At 38.6% G+C, this 18,584-nt stretch overlaps 1 protein-coding gene across 5 annotated transcripts in view; it reads left to right on the forward strand.

Annotated features, from left to right (window-relative positions):
• NAF1 (nuclear assembly factor 1 ribonucleoprotein) overlaps positions 1-18,584 on the forward strand; it is a 101,951-nt gene that overhangs the window by 47,680 nt on the left and 35,687 nt on the right. For 3 of the 5 annotated variants that reach the window (XM_070791001.1, XM_070791002.1, XM_070791004.1), the window contains one exon: positions 1,938-2,793. The exons of the other annotated variants lie outside the window; for them this stretch is intronic. In XM_070791001.1, the coding sequence (XP_070647102.1) occupies positions 1,938-2,401 (464 nt within the window). In that variant the 3' untranslated portion in view covers positions 2,402-2,793. Of the gene's footprint in view, positions 1-1,937; positions 2,794-18,584 lie in introns of those variants that run through there. 5 annotated transcript variants of the gene reach the window in all.

The following is an 18,584-nucleotide window of genomic DNA, read 5'->3' on the forward strand; positions in this document are numbered from 1 at the left end:
TTGTTGTTTTACAACTAGAGTGCAATCTATGACCGTGAATTTTAAATCATTATAACTAGGCTCTAACACAACTTTATTAGTCAAAATTGCAACTGTTAAAATGAACACATTTTCCCAACTAGAAGAAACAAGTTTGTTTATGCCTGTAACATAAAAATCTGTCCTTTGGGATTCAACAAACTCTTGGAAAGCATTTTCTGCCTTGAGCTGTGGAAGCATTTTCTGTGCAAAAAGTTGTCGAGCTACTTGAAGAAGTGGTCCTCAGTTGGCGAGAGGTTTTGTGAATATGGTAGATGAGGCAAAACTTCATAGCCCAATTCATTCAACTTTTGAAGCGTTGGTTGTGTGACGTGTGGTTGGGCATTGTCGTGGAAAAAGATTGAGCCCTTTCTATTGACCAGTGCTGGCTGCAAGTGTTGCGGTTTTCAGTGCATCAGTTCGATTTGTTGAGCATACTTCTCAGATGTAATGGTTTCACTGAGATTCAGAAAGCTGTAGTGGATCAGACCGACAGCTGACCACCAAACAGTGACCATGACCTTTTTTTGGTGCAGATTTGGCTTTGGGAAGTGCTTTGGAGCTTCTTGGTCTAGCCACTGAGCTGATCATTGCCAGCTGTTGTGTAAAATCCACTTTTCATCGCATGTCACAATCTGACTGAGAAATGGTTTGTTGTTGCTGCATAGAATTAAAGAAGATAACACTTCAGAACAATGACTTTTTTTTTTTCAGTCAACTCATGAGGCAGCCACTTACTGAGCTTTTTCATCTTTCCAGTTTGCTTCAAATGGCAAATGACCATAAAACGGTTGATACTGAGTTCTTTAGCAACTTCTTATACAGTTGTTAAGAGGATCAGCTTTGATGATCCTCAATCATTGTCAGCTTCCAATACCCAGCCACTGCACTCTTCATCTTCAAGCCTCCTTTGCAAAACTCCTTGAACCACCACTGCACTGTCCATTAGTAGTTGCTGGGTCAAATGCATTGCTGATGTTGTGAGTTGTCTCTACTGCTTTATGACCCATTTTGATCTCGAAGAATAAAATTGCTTGTATTTGCTTTTTGTCAAACATCATTTCTCCAGTCTAAAATAAATATAAAATAAACAGCAAATAATAAGTCATTAGGGAAAAAACATAAAGTGAGAAATATGCATTTAATGATGTGTAACATAACCACATTTATTTAAGAATGTATTCCAATGTGAAATGGCAAAAGTTCAACAATGCAAAACCACAGTCACCTTTGCACCAACCTAATACGTTGTTTTGTTCTTTCGGGGAAAGGAAGGAGGTTGCATTATTACTGTTTACGTCCAGGTGAGTATAAGAGTTAAGCTTTTCTTTTTAGCTTCAGTTGACATCTGAGCCTGGGGCTGTCTCATTACTCCTGGGCACAGGCAGGCCTCCTCTTGTGTCTGCTGAATGTAAGAGTGCCTCATTACTGCTCCTGACACTATTGGGACTGGCCTTGTTATGCTGGGCAGTGATGAATGTCTTGACTGTCCTGGGTTTTCTCTGACTCCACTGCAAGTGCAGGAAGTGGAGGAAGGCTTTTAGGGAGTTATTGCCAGTAGAGACAAAAGTCTATGTTCCCCATGTGATCTGCATTGTCATTGAGGGGACGTGCTGACTGGCTCCCTGCTCAGCCTCTTTGACCACCTTTGAACATGTGAGTGGAAGTGGTGTCCAGTTTTCTGTGTGGTATTTGGCTGAAATCAAGTGGTTATTGTCTCAAAGTTTTATCTTGATAAACTTTCCTTCTCCTGATCCTCTGACCTTTAGGATTCATTTAAAGTTGATCATTGTAAGCCTTACAAAATTATAACGACTGTAAGATATACTGGAAGTTAAGGCATTCCTGAAATTTTAAACACTGTATTTTGATGTATGAAAATTAATTTTAATTTTGTCTTTGTGCTCTTTCCTTCAAAGGTGAAGATTTTGCAGAAGTACATCACAATTGGAATGTTCATAGCTCTGCTTCAGAGCATTCCAAAGGATATCATAACAGAGAATTCACAAGAGGATTTTCCCAGGGTAGATATCCTCAATCTTGCCCTAGCAGGCCCCCACCTCCACAGTTTTATAACGCAGAACACATGGTCCCTCAGGACCCTTCAGGATTTGCGCCACAGAGACAGGATAGCCCCATGATGCCACAGTATCCCTTCCCTCCTCCAGGGTTTGACATGCATAACTTCTCCCTCCCTCCCCCCCCACCCCCCCCACCCCCACCGCCTGCCTCTGCAAACATGGGCTGGGCTGCCCCTGCTGTGGCCCCTCACCCGATAATCCCCCTGCCCTACTCCCTAGCCCCACCTCCGCCCCCGCCACCCCTGCCTCTGCCCTCCTCTTCTGGAGATGGTAATTCTGCTCATTTTGGACCTTACTATTAGGTTGATCTGATCTGATACATTCCTGAGAAATGTGGACTTTTATGTACACACATGCGTATATATGTGGAAGCATTTTTTAAAAAGAGATTATAGAGCTAGATTTTTAAAGCATTGTAAATTAAAAAATAGTTCCTTCAGTTTTAGGTTGATATGTATTGTAACCTTTATGAAAATTTAATGTTAAACTTGTGGCGGGGAATCCAATTATGTAATATTTAATTAATTCTTTGAACCTTGCCTAATTAAATAGTATGCCTCAATTTAATAATCTGGGGCACCTTTCATCATGGATTAAAATATATTGACCATACTGATTATCTTCTTGGTATATCTGAAAATAAAATGTTAAGTCCTATTGAAAGCCTTTAAAATAAACTATTTTTATAAATATATTTTAAAAATTGACTCTGGTTGTAAATGCAGTTTACCAATACATTAAAATGTACCTTTTTTTTTTTTTTTTTAAAGCAGGTGAAAATACAGAGAAGAAAAGCATTATTATGTCTTGGCAGAAGTCATGTGTATAATTAAAGTTAATATTTATTTATTTTGCATTGACAGGCTTTCCATTATCTGTGCAGATTTCCATTATTCAGGCATGATCCAGTAAACTTTACTGTTTAACTGCTTAAAGAGACACAAAGAGTATTCACAGTAAAATGCATTATTCATTCACAGTAATGTGCATTTACCAACAGCAAGGAGACTTGTGTGTCCATATGGATTTCCCAGATTCTTGGATGCCTGGCACAGATTAAGTGCTTAAAAAAAAACCTATTAAATGACAGACTGAATGTAGACTTTTAATTAAATAACCAGTGAATGTTATTTTACATGATTATGTACTCATGAAACATAAGTGTAAGGAAATCTTAGAATTTTAGAGATAGAAGAGGCTTTAAAAGTAGCCTAGAGTAGTCCTAATTTAATAACCTTGGAGCGGCCTAAGGACTCCAGAGAAGTCAAGTCACTAAGGTTGCCAGTGAGGCAGCAAGAAGATAAACTGAATTCTGATCTTCAGACCTGTACTTAATATTAAATTGGTGTTTTCCAATCTTTCATTCCTTGGCAGTCTTAGAAAATAATACTTGTTTGCTGGTTAGGGTAACCGGGTAATTTATCACAAGCATGTGGATTCTAGTTGCAGGTCCCCATTTTCTTCCCCCTCCCCCCGCCACCCCCAAAGGCTGAGGAGACTCTATTCAGGTTCTTGGGTCTTGAGATGAGAGGTTCTTGCTTTGGTGGTAACACTGGCTTAAACATGTGTTGTATTTCATGTTTCTTTTTTGAAATGATATTTATTGCAGTTTCTGTTTAGGAGTTGCCTTTATAGATCACAGCACAGTCTTACAGCATAGTAAGACACAGTCTTCTTTTGGTTGATGAAATATTTTAAGAGTTACATGAGGCTGTATCTAAAAGCACTGAGGAAACCCCAAAACAGAAATTGTGAGATGTTGCCATTCAGTTGCAACAAGTTAGTGAGCTGTTATAATCCTCAAGGTATGTAAAAAATCTTTAGACCTCTGTTCAAAAGTAGACTGTAGATATTGACAATATCTATTTAATACCTGAAGAAACTTAGAGCTGAGTGATACCATTTGACTGCTGCCTTCAATTAAGCTGCTACCTTAGGTACTTAGGTCCAACTTGCCTTCCTCCCTATACTTATTTCAAGGCCTTTGAAACTTCAGAAATGACCTAAGCTTTGAATGATTTATTAAAAGTGCACATTCTTGAGTTTTATCCTAAGATTCAAATTTAGTAGATCTGAGATAAGATCTAGGAAACCACTTTTAACAGGTACCCCCAGGTGATGAATTTCAGGATTTATTCTTGGTCTGTGTGGATTTCAGGGTACATGTCTATTGCAACTTCTACACCCTTCCCTCTGGGACTGAAGGGAGTTGTTTAGGGTGGTAGTGAGGCTGTGGAGGGAGTTGGGGAAGAAGAGAGAAATAAAACTGGCTGCCTGAATTGTTCATGACAACTCACTCACTTGGTTCTGTTATATATATATTTTTTTAGCTGTACACATCTTTGGAGTTTAAGAGGAGGAACCCAAGTTTGGAAAAAAATATTATAATTTTCATCACCTTAATCTTAGAGTGCTGTTTTTAAAATCATATGGTCTTAGATCCTTAAATTACTAGCCAATATAAATACTTAGAATATTCTTCACATGCCATTTGTCATCTGAAATAGGCTATTCTTTAAGCCTTTTTTCTACAATGAAATAGATAGTCATTCACATTATAGCATACAGATAATGCTTCTGCATGTCTGTGTATGTTGGTTGCTCAGTCTTGTCTGACTCTGCAACACATGGGCAGTAGCCCGCCAGGCGCCTCTGTCCATGGGATTTTCCAGGCAAGAATACTGGAGTGGGTTGCCATTTCCTTCTCCAGGGGATTTTCCTGACCCAGGGATTGAACCCGAATCTCCTGCATTGCAGGCAGATTCTTTACCATCTGAGCCATCAGGGAAGCCTTTTGCATGTCTTGTTATAAATAATGATAAAATGAAATAAAAATTATAGCCTAAGCTAATACGTTTATTTTATTAGATGAGTGTCTTTCTCCTTTTCCTTTCTTTAATGGAAAAGATAGTGAAGTCCTTGGTAATTGGATGACTTGTCCTCATGTTAGGAATAAAGACTGAAAGAACTGGGTTGAGACTCTAGTGTAGACCTAGAATAGGAGGTGCAGTACAGAACTTTGCAAAATACATTTCAGAAGCCTTATGGTTAAGTCATAAAGTTAAGTTCTAAAATGCACCCATCCTGCTGTGTAACTGAATGATTAGTAGGGCCTAGTTGTCATACCAGTTGGATGCACTGGCAGAGCCTGTGTACAGGGGTCTCACCTTTGCGAACGTTGAAGACTGCAAGATGCTTGTTCTTCCCTCTTTCCTTTCCCCTCCTCCTACCCATTCATTCTGACTTGTTACTCCCCACCCTCAACCCCCGCCTCGTCTTGTGCTACTTTCTCCTTGCTTGTTTAGAGTTGGTGAAACTCAAGTACATTAAAATTTCAAGACATAGGAAAAGGGTAGAGGGATTTCCCTGGAGGTCCAGTCGTTAAGACTTTGCCTTCCAGTGCTGGGGGTGTGGGTTCAGTCCCTGTTCAGAGAGCTGAGATCCCACAAACCCGCAGCCAAAAAGCTAAGAACATAACACAGCGATATAACAAATTCAGTAAAGACTTCAGTTAATAATGAATAGAATCTTGAGTTCCAGTCTATAATTTAATACTATTTGATTTAAAAAAAATGCATTTAAAATCCCCATATGCTAAAAATCTTAGTGTTTCTTAAGAACAAGTTTCCTTAAAGATTTGGGGAAGGAGAAAATCTTGGACATAATGTATCATTTAGATATATTCTATTGCAGCAATCATTGGCATTTGCTTTCAGTACTATGAATTTAAACATTTTAAGATGATATGATTAACTGGTTTAATGATCCCATTGTTGAGATATGATTCTTTTTCCATCTTTGCTACCAGGGAAACCCAAGGGAAAGTAAGTATGTTGTTAAACACTAGGTCTTTTTAAGAAAGGAATTAAAAACTAGATGAATGTTCTGCAGAGTCAGTTTGTATGTTCTTACAATATGTGTTCATAAAATCTTTCTGACATTGCCTATTTGATTCCAATGAATAAACTCTCAGGTCTATAAAAAAAAAAAATAGACAATAGAATGAATGCAAGCTGGAAAATAAAATGATTATGAGAAATTGTCCAGTTATGTTGCAGGTACTCTATGATTTAATACTGTCTGTATTTATGACAGTACATTCAGGGTAAAAGCAACAGCAGTACACATTTGTGTCCTTTTCTGCAGATAAATTGCCCTTATTCCAAAAGCCTTACTCATCAATCTGACCCAGCCAGATCCTAAATTTATGTAGCAATTATGTTCCAGAAAACCATGGAAACATTTACTATACTGTTCTGAAATTAAAGTTGAGAAATACCTTCTTAATACCACCTATCAGGCCAAAGTACTTGTTTTGAACTACTAGCAGCGATAAAATTCTCTCTCATCTTTGACTCTGCACTCCAGACATGTACAATTACTTAGTGTTCTGGAAATGAGGTACACAATTGTGTATCAAATGGTAAAATAATGAAAATGAATGAAAATGAAAACAATGAAAAGTTTCTTCTGCACATTCAATAAAGAAGTATACTTAATTATATTTTATATGTATACTTGCAAATATATGCATTTGAAAGTTAGTGCAAAAGCCTGATTATTATGCATATTTTAGTTCAGTACCTTTTATTTCTACTCATAAGGTTGATGAAATGGGAATAAATGTTACATTGACTTATTTTGTAGTTAGTTGCACTGTAACATCCCCCAGAAAGAGCAAACTGATGTGATAGGGTAAAAGCTTTTTATTTACATTGAAAATACAAGGGCTAAACATTGTTTCTAACACAAAGTGAAAATGAAAGTGAAGTTGCTCAGTCGTGTCTGACTCTTTGCAATCCATGGATTGTAGCCTACCAGGCTCCTTGGTCCATGGAATTTTCCAGGCAAGAGTACTGGAATGGGTTGCCATTTCTTTTTCCAGGACCCAGGGATCGAACCTGGGTTTCCCGCATTGCAGGCAGACGTTTTACCATCTGAGCCACGAGGGAAGACTAACACAAAATATGGCCCAAATACTGGGACAGATACAAAGGAATGAAACTTTTTAGCAGAGAATCCCTATCAAAACGTGATGTATAGATGGTGGTGATCTGTAATGTTTAGATGATAGAAGTGAACTAATGTGTTCTCAGTATCCATAGCCACTGGCAGAACCATTGCTGCAGCTCTTGAAACCTTTCACGTGTGCTCCTGTGACACACGGGAGGGTGTTCTTCCCCATTGCACCACTCTCCAAATGTCTGCTTGACCATGCATCCTGCAGTGCTTTGTGTCAGGACATGGCAGTGTCAGCCTCGGGTGTGCCAGCTGTCTTAGTGGCTGATGCATTCAAAGCAAATGATTAATTTTATTTAATAGCAGTTTGGTTTTTGACCAACTGTAATTCCTGGTTGTTGTTCAGTCGCTAAGTCGTGTCCAACTCTGCAACCCCATGGACTGCAGCACACCAGGCTTCCCTGTCATTTCCCAAAGTTTGCTCAAACTCATGTTCATTAAGTTGGTGGTGCTGTCTAACCATCTTATCTTCTGTTGACCGCTTCTCCTGCCCTCAGTCTTCCACAGCATCAGGGTCTTTTCCTGTGAGTTGGCTCTTTGCATCAGGTGACCAGAACATTGGAGCATCAGTCCTTCCAATGAGTATTCAGGGTTGATTTCCTTTATGATTGACTGATTTGATCTCCTTGCTGTCTAAGGAACTCTCAAGAGTCTTTTCCAGCACCATAGTTCAAAAGTATCAATTCTTTGGCGCTCAGTCCTTATGGTTCAACTCTCACATCCATACATGACTACTGGAAAAAACCATAGCTTTGACTGTACAGACCTTTGTCAACAAAGTGATGTCTCTGCTTTTTAATAATTCCTGGTACTTTATTGCCAGTATCATAATTTCAAAATAAATCCTGTCCAGCAAAATTAGGGGTTTAAAATACAAGGGCAGAAGAAAATAATCTATAGGCATTAACTAATATGTTCAGATACTTTTTGAAATCTATGAAATTGCCTACAAAATTCATTTGGTTCAATCTAATATATGGACTCTAGAATGTGTTACTTCCCACATTTATTTTTCTCCAGTGAGCATCTCCCTGTCCCATATCCTACAGGACACATTTTAGAAACACTGTCACAGACATTCACTGGGGAAGCTCATGATGGAGCACATTTCTCAGATACACCTGGTCTTGCTAAGACAGTTTATTGGAGTTACAGCTGATCCTGGAGTCTGGCAGTAATGTTAAATACTTTGTATTAGGCTAGGAAACCACTATTTAATATAGACTCTTTGGTTCTTAACCTGTTCTCACCCCCTGTCCCCCACAGTGTACTGCTGCTGCTGAGTCACTTCAGTCGTGTCTGACTCTGTGCGACCCCATAGATGACAGCCCACCAGGCTCCCCCATCCCTGGGATTCTCCAGGCAAGAGCACTGGAGTGGGTTGCCATTTCCTTCTCCAATGTATGAAAGTGAAAAGTGAAAGTGAAGTCACTCAGTTGTGTCCAACTCTTAACGATCCCATGGACGGCAGCCTACCAGGCTCCTCCATCCATGAGATTTTCCAGGCAAGAGTACTGGAGTGGGTTGCCATTGCCTTCTCTGGCCACAGTGTACTAGAACCCAGTAAAAGCCTGGGACATTTACATTTTTCTAGAAAAGAAGCTTTCCTCTCTTTTTTTAAATTAATCTTTTTATTGAAGGATAATTGCTTTACAGAATTTTGTTGTTTTCTGTCAAACCTCAACATGAATCAGCCATAGGTACACATATATCCCCTCCCTTTTGAAACCCCTTCCCATCTCCCTCCCCATCCCACCCCACTGGATTGATACAGAGCCCCTGTTTGAGTTTCCTAAGCCATACAGCAAATTCCCCTTGGCTCTCTATTTTATATATGGTAATGTAAGTTTGCATGTTACTCTCTCCATACATCTCACCCTCTCCTCCCCCCTCCGCATGTCCATAAGTCTATTCTCTATGTCTGTTTCTCCATTGCTGCCCTGTTAATAAATTCTTCAGTACCATTTTTATAGATTTTGTATATATGTGTTAGAATATGGTATTTATCTTTCTCTTTCTGATTCACATCACTCTGTATAATAGGTTCTAGGTTCATCCACCTCATTAGAAGTGCCTCAAAGGCATTCCTTTTTATGGTTGGGTATTATTCCATTGTGTATATGTACCACAAATTCTTTATCCTTTCATCTGTTGATGGACATCTAGGTTGCTTCCATGTTCTAGCTATTGCAAATAGTGCTGTAATGAACAATGGGATACATGTGTCTTTTTCAATTTTGGTTTCCTCAGGGTATATGCCTAAGAGTAGTATTGCTGGGTCATATGGTAGTTTTATTCCTAGTTTTTTAAGGAGTATCCATACCATCTTCCATAATAGCTTTATTAATTTACATTCACACCAACAGTGCAAGATCATTTCCTTTTCTCCACAGCCTCTCCAGCATCAATCATTGTAGACTTTTTGATGATGGCTAATCTGACTGGTGTGAGGTGATATCTCATACTTTTGATTTGCATTTCTCTAATAATGATGAATGTTGAGCATCTTTTCATGTGTTTGTTAGCCACCTGTATGTCTTCTTTGGAGAAATGTCTGTTTAGGTCTTTTTCCCACTTTTTGATTTGGTTGTTTGCTTTTCTGGTAGTGAGTTGTATGAGCTGCTTATATATTTTGTAAATTAATCCTTTGTCAGTTGTTTCATTTGCTATTATTTTCTCCCATTCTGAGGGTTGTCTTTTCACCTCGCTTGTAGTTTGCTTTGCTGTGCAGAAGCTTTTAAGCTTAATCAGACCCTACTTGTTTACTTTTGTTTTTATTTCTGTTACTCTAGGAGGTGGGTCAAAGAAGATCTTGCTTTGATTTATATCATCAAGTGTTCTGCCTGTGTTCTCCTCTAGGAGTTTTATAGTTTCTGGTCTTACATTTAGGTCTTTAATCTATTTTGAGTTTGTCTTTGTGTATGTTGTTAGGAAGTGTTCTAATTTCATTCTTTTACATGGAGCTGTCCAGTTTTCCCAGCACCATTTATTGAAGAGGCTGTCTTTGCCCCATTGTATATTCTTGCCTCCTTTGTCAAAAATAAGGTGCCCATAGGTTTATTTCTGGGCTTTCTATCTTGTTCCATTGGTCCATATTTCTGTTTTTGTGCCAGTACCATACTGTCTTGATGACTGTGAAAGTGAAAGTGAAGTCACTCAGTCGTGTCTGACTCTTTGCGACCCGTGGACTGTAGCCCACCAAGCTCTTCTGTCCATGGGGTTCTCCAGGCAAGAATACTGGAGTAGGTTGTCATTTCCTTCTCCATGATGACTGTAGTTTTGTAGTATAATCTGAAGTCAAGAAGGTTGATTCCTCCAGCTCCATTCTTTCTCAAGACTGCTTTGGCTATTCAAGATCTTTTGTGTTTCCATATGAATTGTGGAATTTTTTTGTTCTAGTTCTGTGAAAAATGTCATTGTTAATTTGATAGGGATCACATTGAATCTATAGATTGCATTTGGTAGTATAGTCATTTTCACCAGGAACATGGAATATCTGTCCATCTGTTTATATCTTTGATTTATTTCATTCAGTTCAGTTCAGTTCAGTCACTCAGTCATGTCCGACTCTTTGCGACCCCATGAATCGCAGCACGCCAGGCGTCCCTGTCCATTACCAACTCCCAGAGATCACTCAGACTCACATCCATCGAGTCAGTGATGCCATCCAGCCATCTCATCCTCTGTCGACCCCTTTTCCTCCTGCCCCCAATCCTTCCCAGCATCAGAGTCTTTTCCAATGAGTCAGCTCTTCGCATGAGGTGGCCAAAGTACTGGACTCTCAGCTTTAGCATCGTTCCTTCCAAAGAAATCCCAGGGCTGATCTCCTTCAGAATAGACTGGTTGGATCTCCTTGCAGTCCAAGGGACTCTCAAGAGTCTTCTCCAACACCACAGTTCAAAAGCATCAATTCTTTGGTGATCAGCCTTCTTCACAGTCCAACTCTCACATCCATACGTGACCACAGGAAAAACCATAACCTTGACTAGATGGACCTTTGTTGGCAAAGTAATGTCTCTGCTTTTGAATATGCTATCTAGGTTGGTCATAACTTTTCTTCCAAGGAGTAAGCGTCTTTTAATTTCATGGCTGCAGTCAACATCTGCAGTGATTTTGGAGCCCCAAAAAATAAAGTCTGACACTGTTTCCACTGTTTCCCCATCTATTTCTCATGAAGTAATGGACCAGATGCCATAATCTTCGTTTTCTGAATGTTGAGCTTTTGTACAGTTACTTTGTCTCTTTAGGTAAGTTTATTCCTAGATATTTTATTCTTTTTGTTGCAATGGTGAATGGAATTGATTCCTTAATTTCTCTTTCTGATTTTTCATTGTTAGTATGTAGAAATGCAAGTGATTTCTGTGTATTGATTTTGCATCCTGCGACTTGGTTAAATTCACTGATTAGCTCTAGTAATTTTTCTGATACTATCTTTAGGGTTTTCTACGTACAGTATCATGTCATCTGCAAAAAGTGAGAGCTTTGCTTCTTCTTTTCCAATCTGGATTCCTTTTATTTCTTTTTCTTCTCTGATTGCTGTAGCTAGGACTTCCAGAACTATATTGAATAATAGTGGTGAAAGTGAACACCCTTGTCTTGTTCCTGATCTTAGGGGGAATGCTTTCAGTTTTTCACCATTGAGAATAATGTTTGCTATAGGCTTATAGATAGCCTTTACTATGTTGAGGTAGATTCCTTCTATGCCCATTTTTTGAAGTGTTTTAATCATAAATGGGTGCTGAATTTTGTGAAAGGCTTTTTTGCATTTATTGAGATTATCATATGGTTTTTATCTTTCAGTTTGTTAATAAGCTGTATCGCATTGATTGATTTGCGTATATTGAAGAATCCTTGCATCTCTGGAATAAATCCAACTTGATCATGGTGTATGAGGTTTTTGATGTGTTGCTGAATTCTGTTAGCTAAAATTTTGTTGGGGATTTTTGCATCTATGTTCATTAGAGATATTAGCCTGTAATTTTCTTTTTTTGTGTTGTCTTTGTTTGATTTTGGTATCAGGGTGCTGGTGGCCTCATAGAATGAGTTTGGAAGTGTTCCTTCCTTGGCAAATTTTTGAAAGAGTTTGCGAAAGATAGGCATTAGCTCTTCTCTAAATGTTTGATAGAATTCTCCTGTGAAGCCATCTGGTCCTGGACTTTTGTTTTTTGGGAGATTTTTGATCACAGCTTCAATTTCACTGCTTATAATTGGGTTGTTCATAATTTCTATATCTTCCTGGTTCAGTCTTGGAAGATTGGGCTTTTCTAAGAATCTGTCCATTTATTCCAGGTTATCCATTTTATTGCCATATAGTTGTTCTTAATATTCTCTTATAAACCTTTGTATTTCTGCATTGTCTGTTTTAACCTCTCCTTTTTCATTTTTAATTTTGCTGATTTGATTCTTCTTTTTTTTCTTTGATGAATCAGGCTAAAGGTTTGTCAATTTTGTTTATCTTCTCAAAGAACCAGCTTTTAGTTTTACTAATCTTTACTATTGTTTCTTTCATTTCTTTTTCATTTATTTCTGCTTGGACCTTTAAGACTTCTTTCCTTCTACTAACTTTGGAGTTTTTTTCCTTCTTTTTCCAGTTGTTTTAGATGTAAAGCTAGGCTGTCTATTTGATTTTTCTTGTTTCTTGAGGTAGGATTGTATTGCTATGAACTATGCTCTTAGAACTGCTTTTGCTGCATCCCGTAGGTTTTGTGTTGTGTTTTTATTGTCATTTTTTTCTAGAAATTTTTAAATTTCCCTTTTGATTTCTTCAGTAACCTGTTGATTATTTAGAAAAGTGTTGTTTAATCTCCATGTGTTTGTGTTTCTTACATTTTTTTCCCTTGTAGTTGATATCTAGTCTCATAGTGTTGTGGTTGGAGAAGATGCTTGATATGATTCAGTTTTCTTAAATTTACTGAGGTTTGATTTGTGACTCAAGATGTGGGCTATCCTGGAGAATGTTCCATGTGCACTTGAGAAGAAGGTGTATTCTTCTGTATTTGGATGGAATGTCCTGAAGATATCAATGAGATCTCTTGCTATCAATGAGATCTCATCTAATGTATCATTTAAGACTTGTGTTTCCTTATTAATTTTCTTTTTTGATGATCTGTCCATTGGTGTGAGTGGGGTGTTAAAGTCTCCTACTATTATTGTGTTACTGTCAATTTCTCCTTTTATGTCTGTTAGTGTTTGTCTTTGGAGAAGGCAATGGCAACCCACTCCAGTACTCTTGTCTGGAAAATCCCATGGATGGAGGAGCCTGGTAGGCTGCGGTCCATGGGATCACTAAGAGTTGGACACGACTGAGTGACTTCACTTTCACTTTTCACTTTCATGCATTGGAGAAGGAAATGGCAACCCACTCCAGTGTTCTTACATGGAGAATCCCAGGGATGGGGGAGCCTGGTGGGCTGCTGTCTATGGAGTCTCACAGAGTTGGACACAACTCAAGCGACTTAGCAGCAGCAGCAGCAGTGTTTCTCTTATGTATTGAGGTGCTCCTATGTTGGGTGCATAGATATTTACAATTGTTATGTCTTCCTCTTGGATTTATCCCTAGATCATTATGTAGTGTCCTGCCTTATCTGTTGTAATATTCTTTATTTTAAGGTCTATTTTGTCTGATATGAGAATTGCTACTCCCAGCATTCTTTTGCTTCCCATTTGCATGGAATATATTTTTCCATCCTCTCACCTTCAGCCTATATGTGTCTTATTTTTGTATCCATTCAGCCACTCTGTGTCTTTTGGTTGGAAAAATTAATCTAATTATATTTAAAGAAATTATTGATATATATTTTCCTATTGCCATTTTCTTAATTGTTTGGGGTTGATTTTGTAGATCTTTTTTCTTCTTTTGTATTCCTTGACTATATAAGTCCCTTTAACATTTGTTGTAATGCGAGTTTGGTGGTACTGAGTTCGATTTTGCTTGTCTGAAAAGCTTTTGGTTTCTTTATCAATTTTGAATGAGACTCTTGCTGGGTACAGTTACCTTGGTTTTAGCTTTTTCCCTTTCAGTACTTTAAATATATCCTGCTATTCCCTTCTGGCCTGCAGAGTTTCTTCTGAAAGATCCACTGTTAAACGTATGGGGTTTCCCTTGTATGTTACTTGTTGTTTTTCCCTTGCTGCTTTTCATATTCTTTCTTTGTGTTTAGTCTTTGTTAGTTTGATTAGTATGTGTCTTAGTGTGTTTTTCCTTCGGTTTATCTTGTATGAGACTCTGCACCTCTTGGACTTGATTGACTATTTACTTTTCCATGTTGGGGATATTTTCAACAACTATAATCTCTTCAAAAATTTTTTCATACCCTTTCTTTTTCTCTTCTTCTTCTGGGACCCCTATCATTCGAATGTTGGTGTGTTTGACCTTGTCCCAGAGGTCTCTGAGACTCTCCTCAGTTCTTTTCATTCTTTTTACTTTTTTCTGCTCTTCAGAAGTTATTTCCACCATTTTATCTTCCAGCTCACCAATTCGTTCTTCTGCTTCAGATATTCTGCTATTGATTCCTTCCAGAGTAGTTTTTAATTTCAGTAATTGTGTTGTTTGCTTTGTTAATTGATTCTTGCATTTTCTCCATTTTGTTTTCAAGGCTTTTGATCATCTTTACTATCATTATTCTGAATTCTTTTTTAGGTAGTTTGCCTAGATCCTCTTTTTTTTTTTTTTTTTTGACTTCTGTGTTTCTAATTTGTTCCTTCATTTGTGTAGTATTTCTCTGCCTTTTCATTATTATTATTATTATTATTTAACTTACTGTGTTTGAGGTCACCTTTTCCCAGGCTTCAAGGTTGAATTCTTTCTTCCTTTTAATTTCCACCCTCTGAAAGTTGGTCCAGTGGTTTTTGTAAGCTTTATATAGGATGAGATTTGTGCTGAGATTTTTTTGTTGGTTTGCTTGTTTTTCCTCTAAAGGGCAAGGCTGAGTGAGGTGCTAATCCTGTCTGCTGATGATTGGGTTTGTATTTTTGTTTTGTTTGTTGCTTAGATGAGGCATCCTGCACAGGATGCTACTGGTGGTTGTGTGATGCTGGGTCTTATTTTCAAGTGGTTTCCTTTGTGTGAGTCCTCACTATTTGATACTCCCTAGGGTTAGTTCTGGAGAAGGCAGTGGCAACCCACTCCAGTATTCTTGCCTGGAAAATCCCACGGACAGAGGAGCCTGGTAGGCTGCAGTCCATGGGGTCGCTAGGAGTCAGACACGACTGACCGACTTCACTTTCACTCTTCACTTTCCTGCATTGGAGAAGGAAATGGCAACCCACTCCAGTGTTCTTGCCTGGAGAATCCCAGGGATGGGGAGCCTGATGGGCTGCCGTCTATGGGGTCGCATAGAGTCCGACACGACTGAAGCAACTTAGCAGCAGCAGCAGCAGCAGGGTTAGTTCTCTGGTAGTTTAAAGTCTTGGAGTCAGTGCTCCCACTCCAAAGGCTCGGGGCTTGATCTCTGATCAGGAACGAAGATTCCACAAGTGGTTTATTATGGCATTAAGTGAGATTAAAACAAATATCCAAAAATGAGAAACCAAAGATGAGCCCCAGACAAATGGTAGTTATAAAATCAGATAAATAATAATTAAAATAATGGAATATACATATACACCCATAAGCAAAGTCAAAACACTCCAACAAAAATAAAGTACAATAGATTGACCCTGTAAACAAAGGAAACCAAAGATTATATCTACCAGTTAAGAACAAAACTAAAGCACAAACTGGAAAACAAAACTAAAGTAAGGTGCCAATTGGGGAATAAAGCAATGAAAATAAAACTAACAAATATGTTGAGCAGAAAGGAATGAAAGAAAAGAAAGAAAAATATATAAATTTAAATAGAGGTAGATAAAGATTTATATACATTGAAGATTAACTGCAAGGGGAAAAGAACAGTAGGAAAAGCAAACAGTAATAAATGTAGAAAAGATAATAGGTTTTAAAAAATTTAAAAAGGGGGGGAAAAAAAAAGACTCCACAGAACTGCAAAAGCCCAAAGTAGAGGCAGAGGTTTATAATAACAATAAAAAAGTGTGACTAAGAAAAAGCTCAAAAGCTTAATAGACTTTGTAGTGCCAATAAAATCGTCAACCACAACAGAGGGAGGGAGAGAAAAGAAAAAAATCCACAAGAATCTACAGAACAAGTGAAACCATAAGAATAATAAATGTTTTTCTTGAGTCACTGCTGTCAGAATCCTTTCCCTCCCTGGGAGTCACAATCCACCTCACCTCCCTAGGATGCCCTCCAACACTGTGCTGATCTCTGGACCTGCTGTGGGGGCAGCTCGGATTCTAATCTGGTCCTACTCCTGTGTGTGCTTGCCTCCAGTGTCCACAGCTCTCAGAACTAGTGCCTTTTCTTTTGTGGGAGCTCTCAATGCCCTTTTATATATTCCATAGACACAGAGTCTGCCTAGTTGATCATGTGGATTTAAGCCTAGTTGATTATGTGGATTTAATCTGCAGCTTGTACAGCTGGTGGGAAGGTTTTGGATCTTCTTTGTTAGCCACACTGCCCCTGGGTTTCAGTTGTTTTATTTCCACCTCTGCATGTGGGTCATCCACTGGGGTTTGCTCCTGAGGCTGCCCTGGAGGACTTGAGTTTGCCTCTGTGCAGGCCAGGTATGGAGGTGGTGCAGCTGCTTGGGTTGCAGGGGTTCTGGCAGTACCAGATATTCAGGTGAATTGGTGGCTAGGGCAATAGGAAATATAGTGCTCTAGAAGGGTATGGGAACCAGTATTGGCCAATACGCTCCAGTATTCTTAACTAGAGAACCCCCCTTACAGAGAAGCCTGGCAGGGCCACAGTCTACAGGGTCACAAAGAGTTGGACACGACCAAAGTGACCCTGTGTGTATAGACAAAAGATGTTTTTTTTTTGCCTGTGGCAGCTGTGCCCCAGTGAGAGTTGAGTGTGAAGGTGGCGCAGCTGCTTGGCTTGCAGGGACCCTGGTAGTGCCAAGTGTATAGCGACACAGCCTGCCTCTACCACAGGAATTACGGCCCTATCTGAGTCTTTTCTTGAGCCTCTTGTAGCTGGCGATCAGAAGGCCTCTTTGTCCAGTCTTTCTCCGTAGCTCTGCCTGTTCAGGCAGTTCTTTCCTTTTGTTTGTAAAGAGAGAAGGGGCTGGAGAGAGTCTCAAGTTTTTCTCCTTTTAGAGCAAGTATATATAACAAATGGTTTTTAGATTTGATAGTTCACAAGTCCTTTAAAAAAAAAAATTATGAACTCCCAAAGCTGTATTCACAGTTTACATTGGGAGACATTGAATTACGAAGCTAAAATCTCTATAAAAATGCTTCTGATTTCTTACAGAATTTTTATATCTGCAAAACTGTATCTGTGGATACATTCAAATTAAAGAAACGTTGGCCTCAACAATGTTGGATTTCAAATGGCTTTATAAGCAAAACTTCCAAATAATTGTAGCCAGGGAAAAAGGAAATATTTAATGGTCTTACACATCTAGATAATGTCTTCCCAATGTTTCTGCCCAATGGTGAATTTATGATTTAGACTGAACAGGAAGTCATTCTTACACTAAAAGAAAGGAGAAACATCTATAGCTTAACAAATTTAATTGTCAGTCTCCATTTAAAAAAGCTCTCTCCGGGCATACTGTGATGAGGAGTGATATTTGGGTGTTTGCAAAATCTAAGAACATTCTACAAAGACAAAAAATGCCTGTGCACAAGAACAACAAAACAATAGTTCATGTGGTAACTAAACAGCTGGTGTCTAGAGAAGACAAAGTTTTAATTGATCAAGTAGCTGCTGGCAGAAAACATTACCGTGGAAGTAAAGATTAAGGACTTTGCATTAGGCAATTATTGTAAGTTGACTGGAGAGTTTGCAGGAAAAAAGAGATAAACTCAGGGCTTTAAGTTCTAATCCTTCAACCTGAGTAAGGACCAAGAAAATTGTTCTTATCCTGGTGTAAACAAAGACAAAGCCAACTGCCTTCACAAAGCTATCTCCTGATAACTGCAACACTGGGATTGCTGGAAACCAGACCTAGGACTGATCCTGTGGTTGCCTGAATTTAAAAATACAACACTGTGAATGAACCTCAGAAACATATTGTAGGAACTTTCATGATGGTCCAGTGGTTAAGACTTTGCTTCTAATGCAGAGCGTGTAGATTTGATTCCTGGTCAAGGAGCTAAGATCCTGCATGCCCTGAGGCCAAAAAAAACCAAAACATAAAACAGGAATGGTATGGTAACAAATTCAATAAAGACTTTAGAAAACATTGGCCCATATCTAAAAAATTAAAAAGAAAAACAAAAACGGTAAAGCAGAACTGCCATATACAAAAAGAGTAAAAGTACATTGATTCCACTTAAGAAAAGATGAAAAAGGCAAAGTTAAAGCCACCTATTCGAATCTTTAGACTTCAGGGATACAAGTTTTGGTAGCACAGCTATTAAAAATGGGGGGGGGGGGGGGGAAAAAAAGATAGCAAG

Source organism: Bos indicus, chromosome 6 (genome assembly GCF_029378745.1).
Source record: "Bos indicus isolate NIAB-ARS_2022 breed Sahiwal x Tharparkar chromosome 6, NIAB-ARS_B.indTharparkar_mat_pri_1.0, whole genome shotgun sequence".
Lineage (NCBI taxonomy): Eukaryota > Metazoa > Chordata > Mammalia > Artiodactyla > Bovidae > Bos > Bos indicus.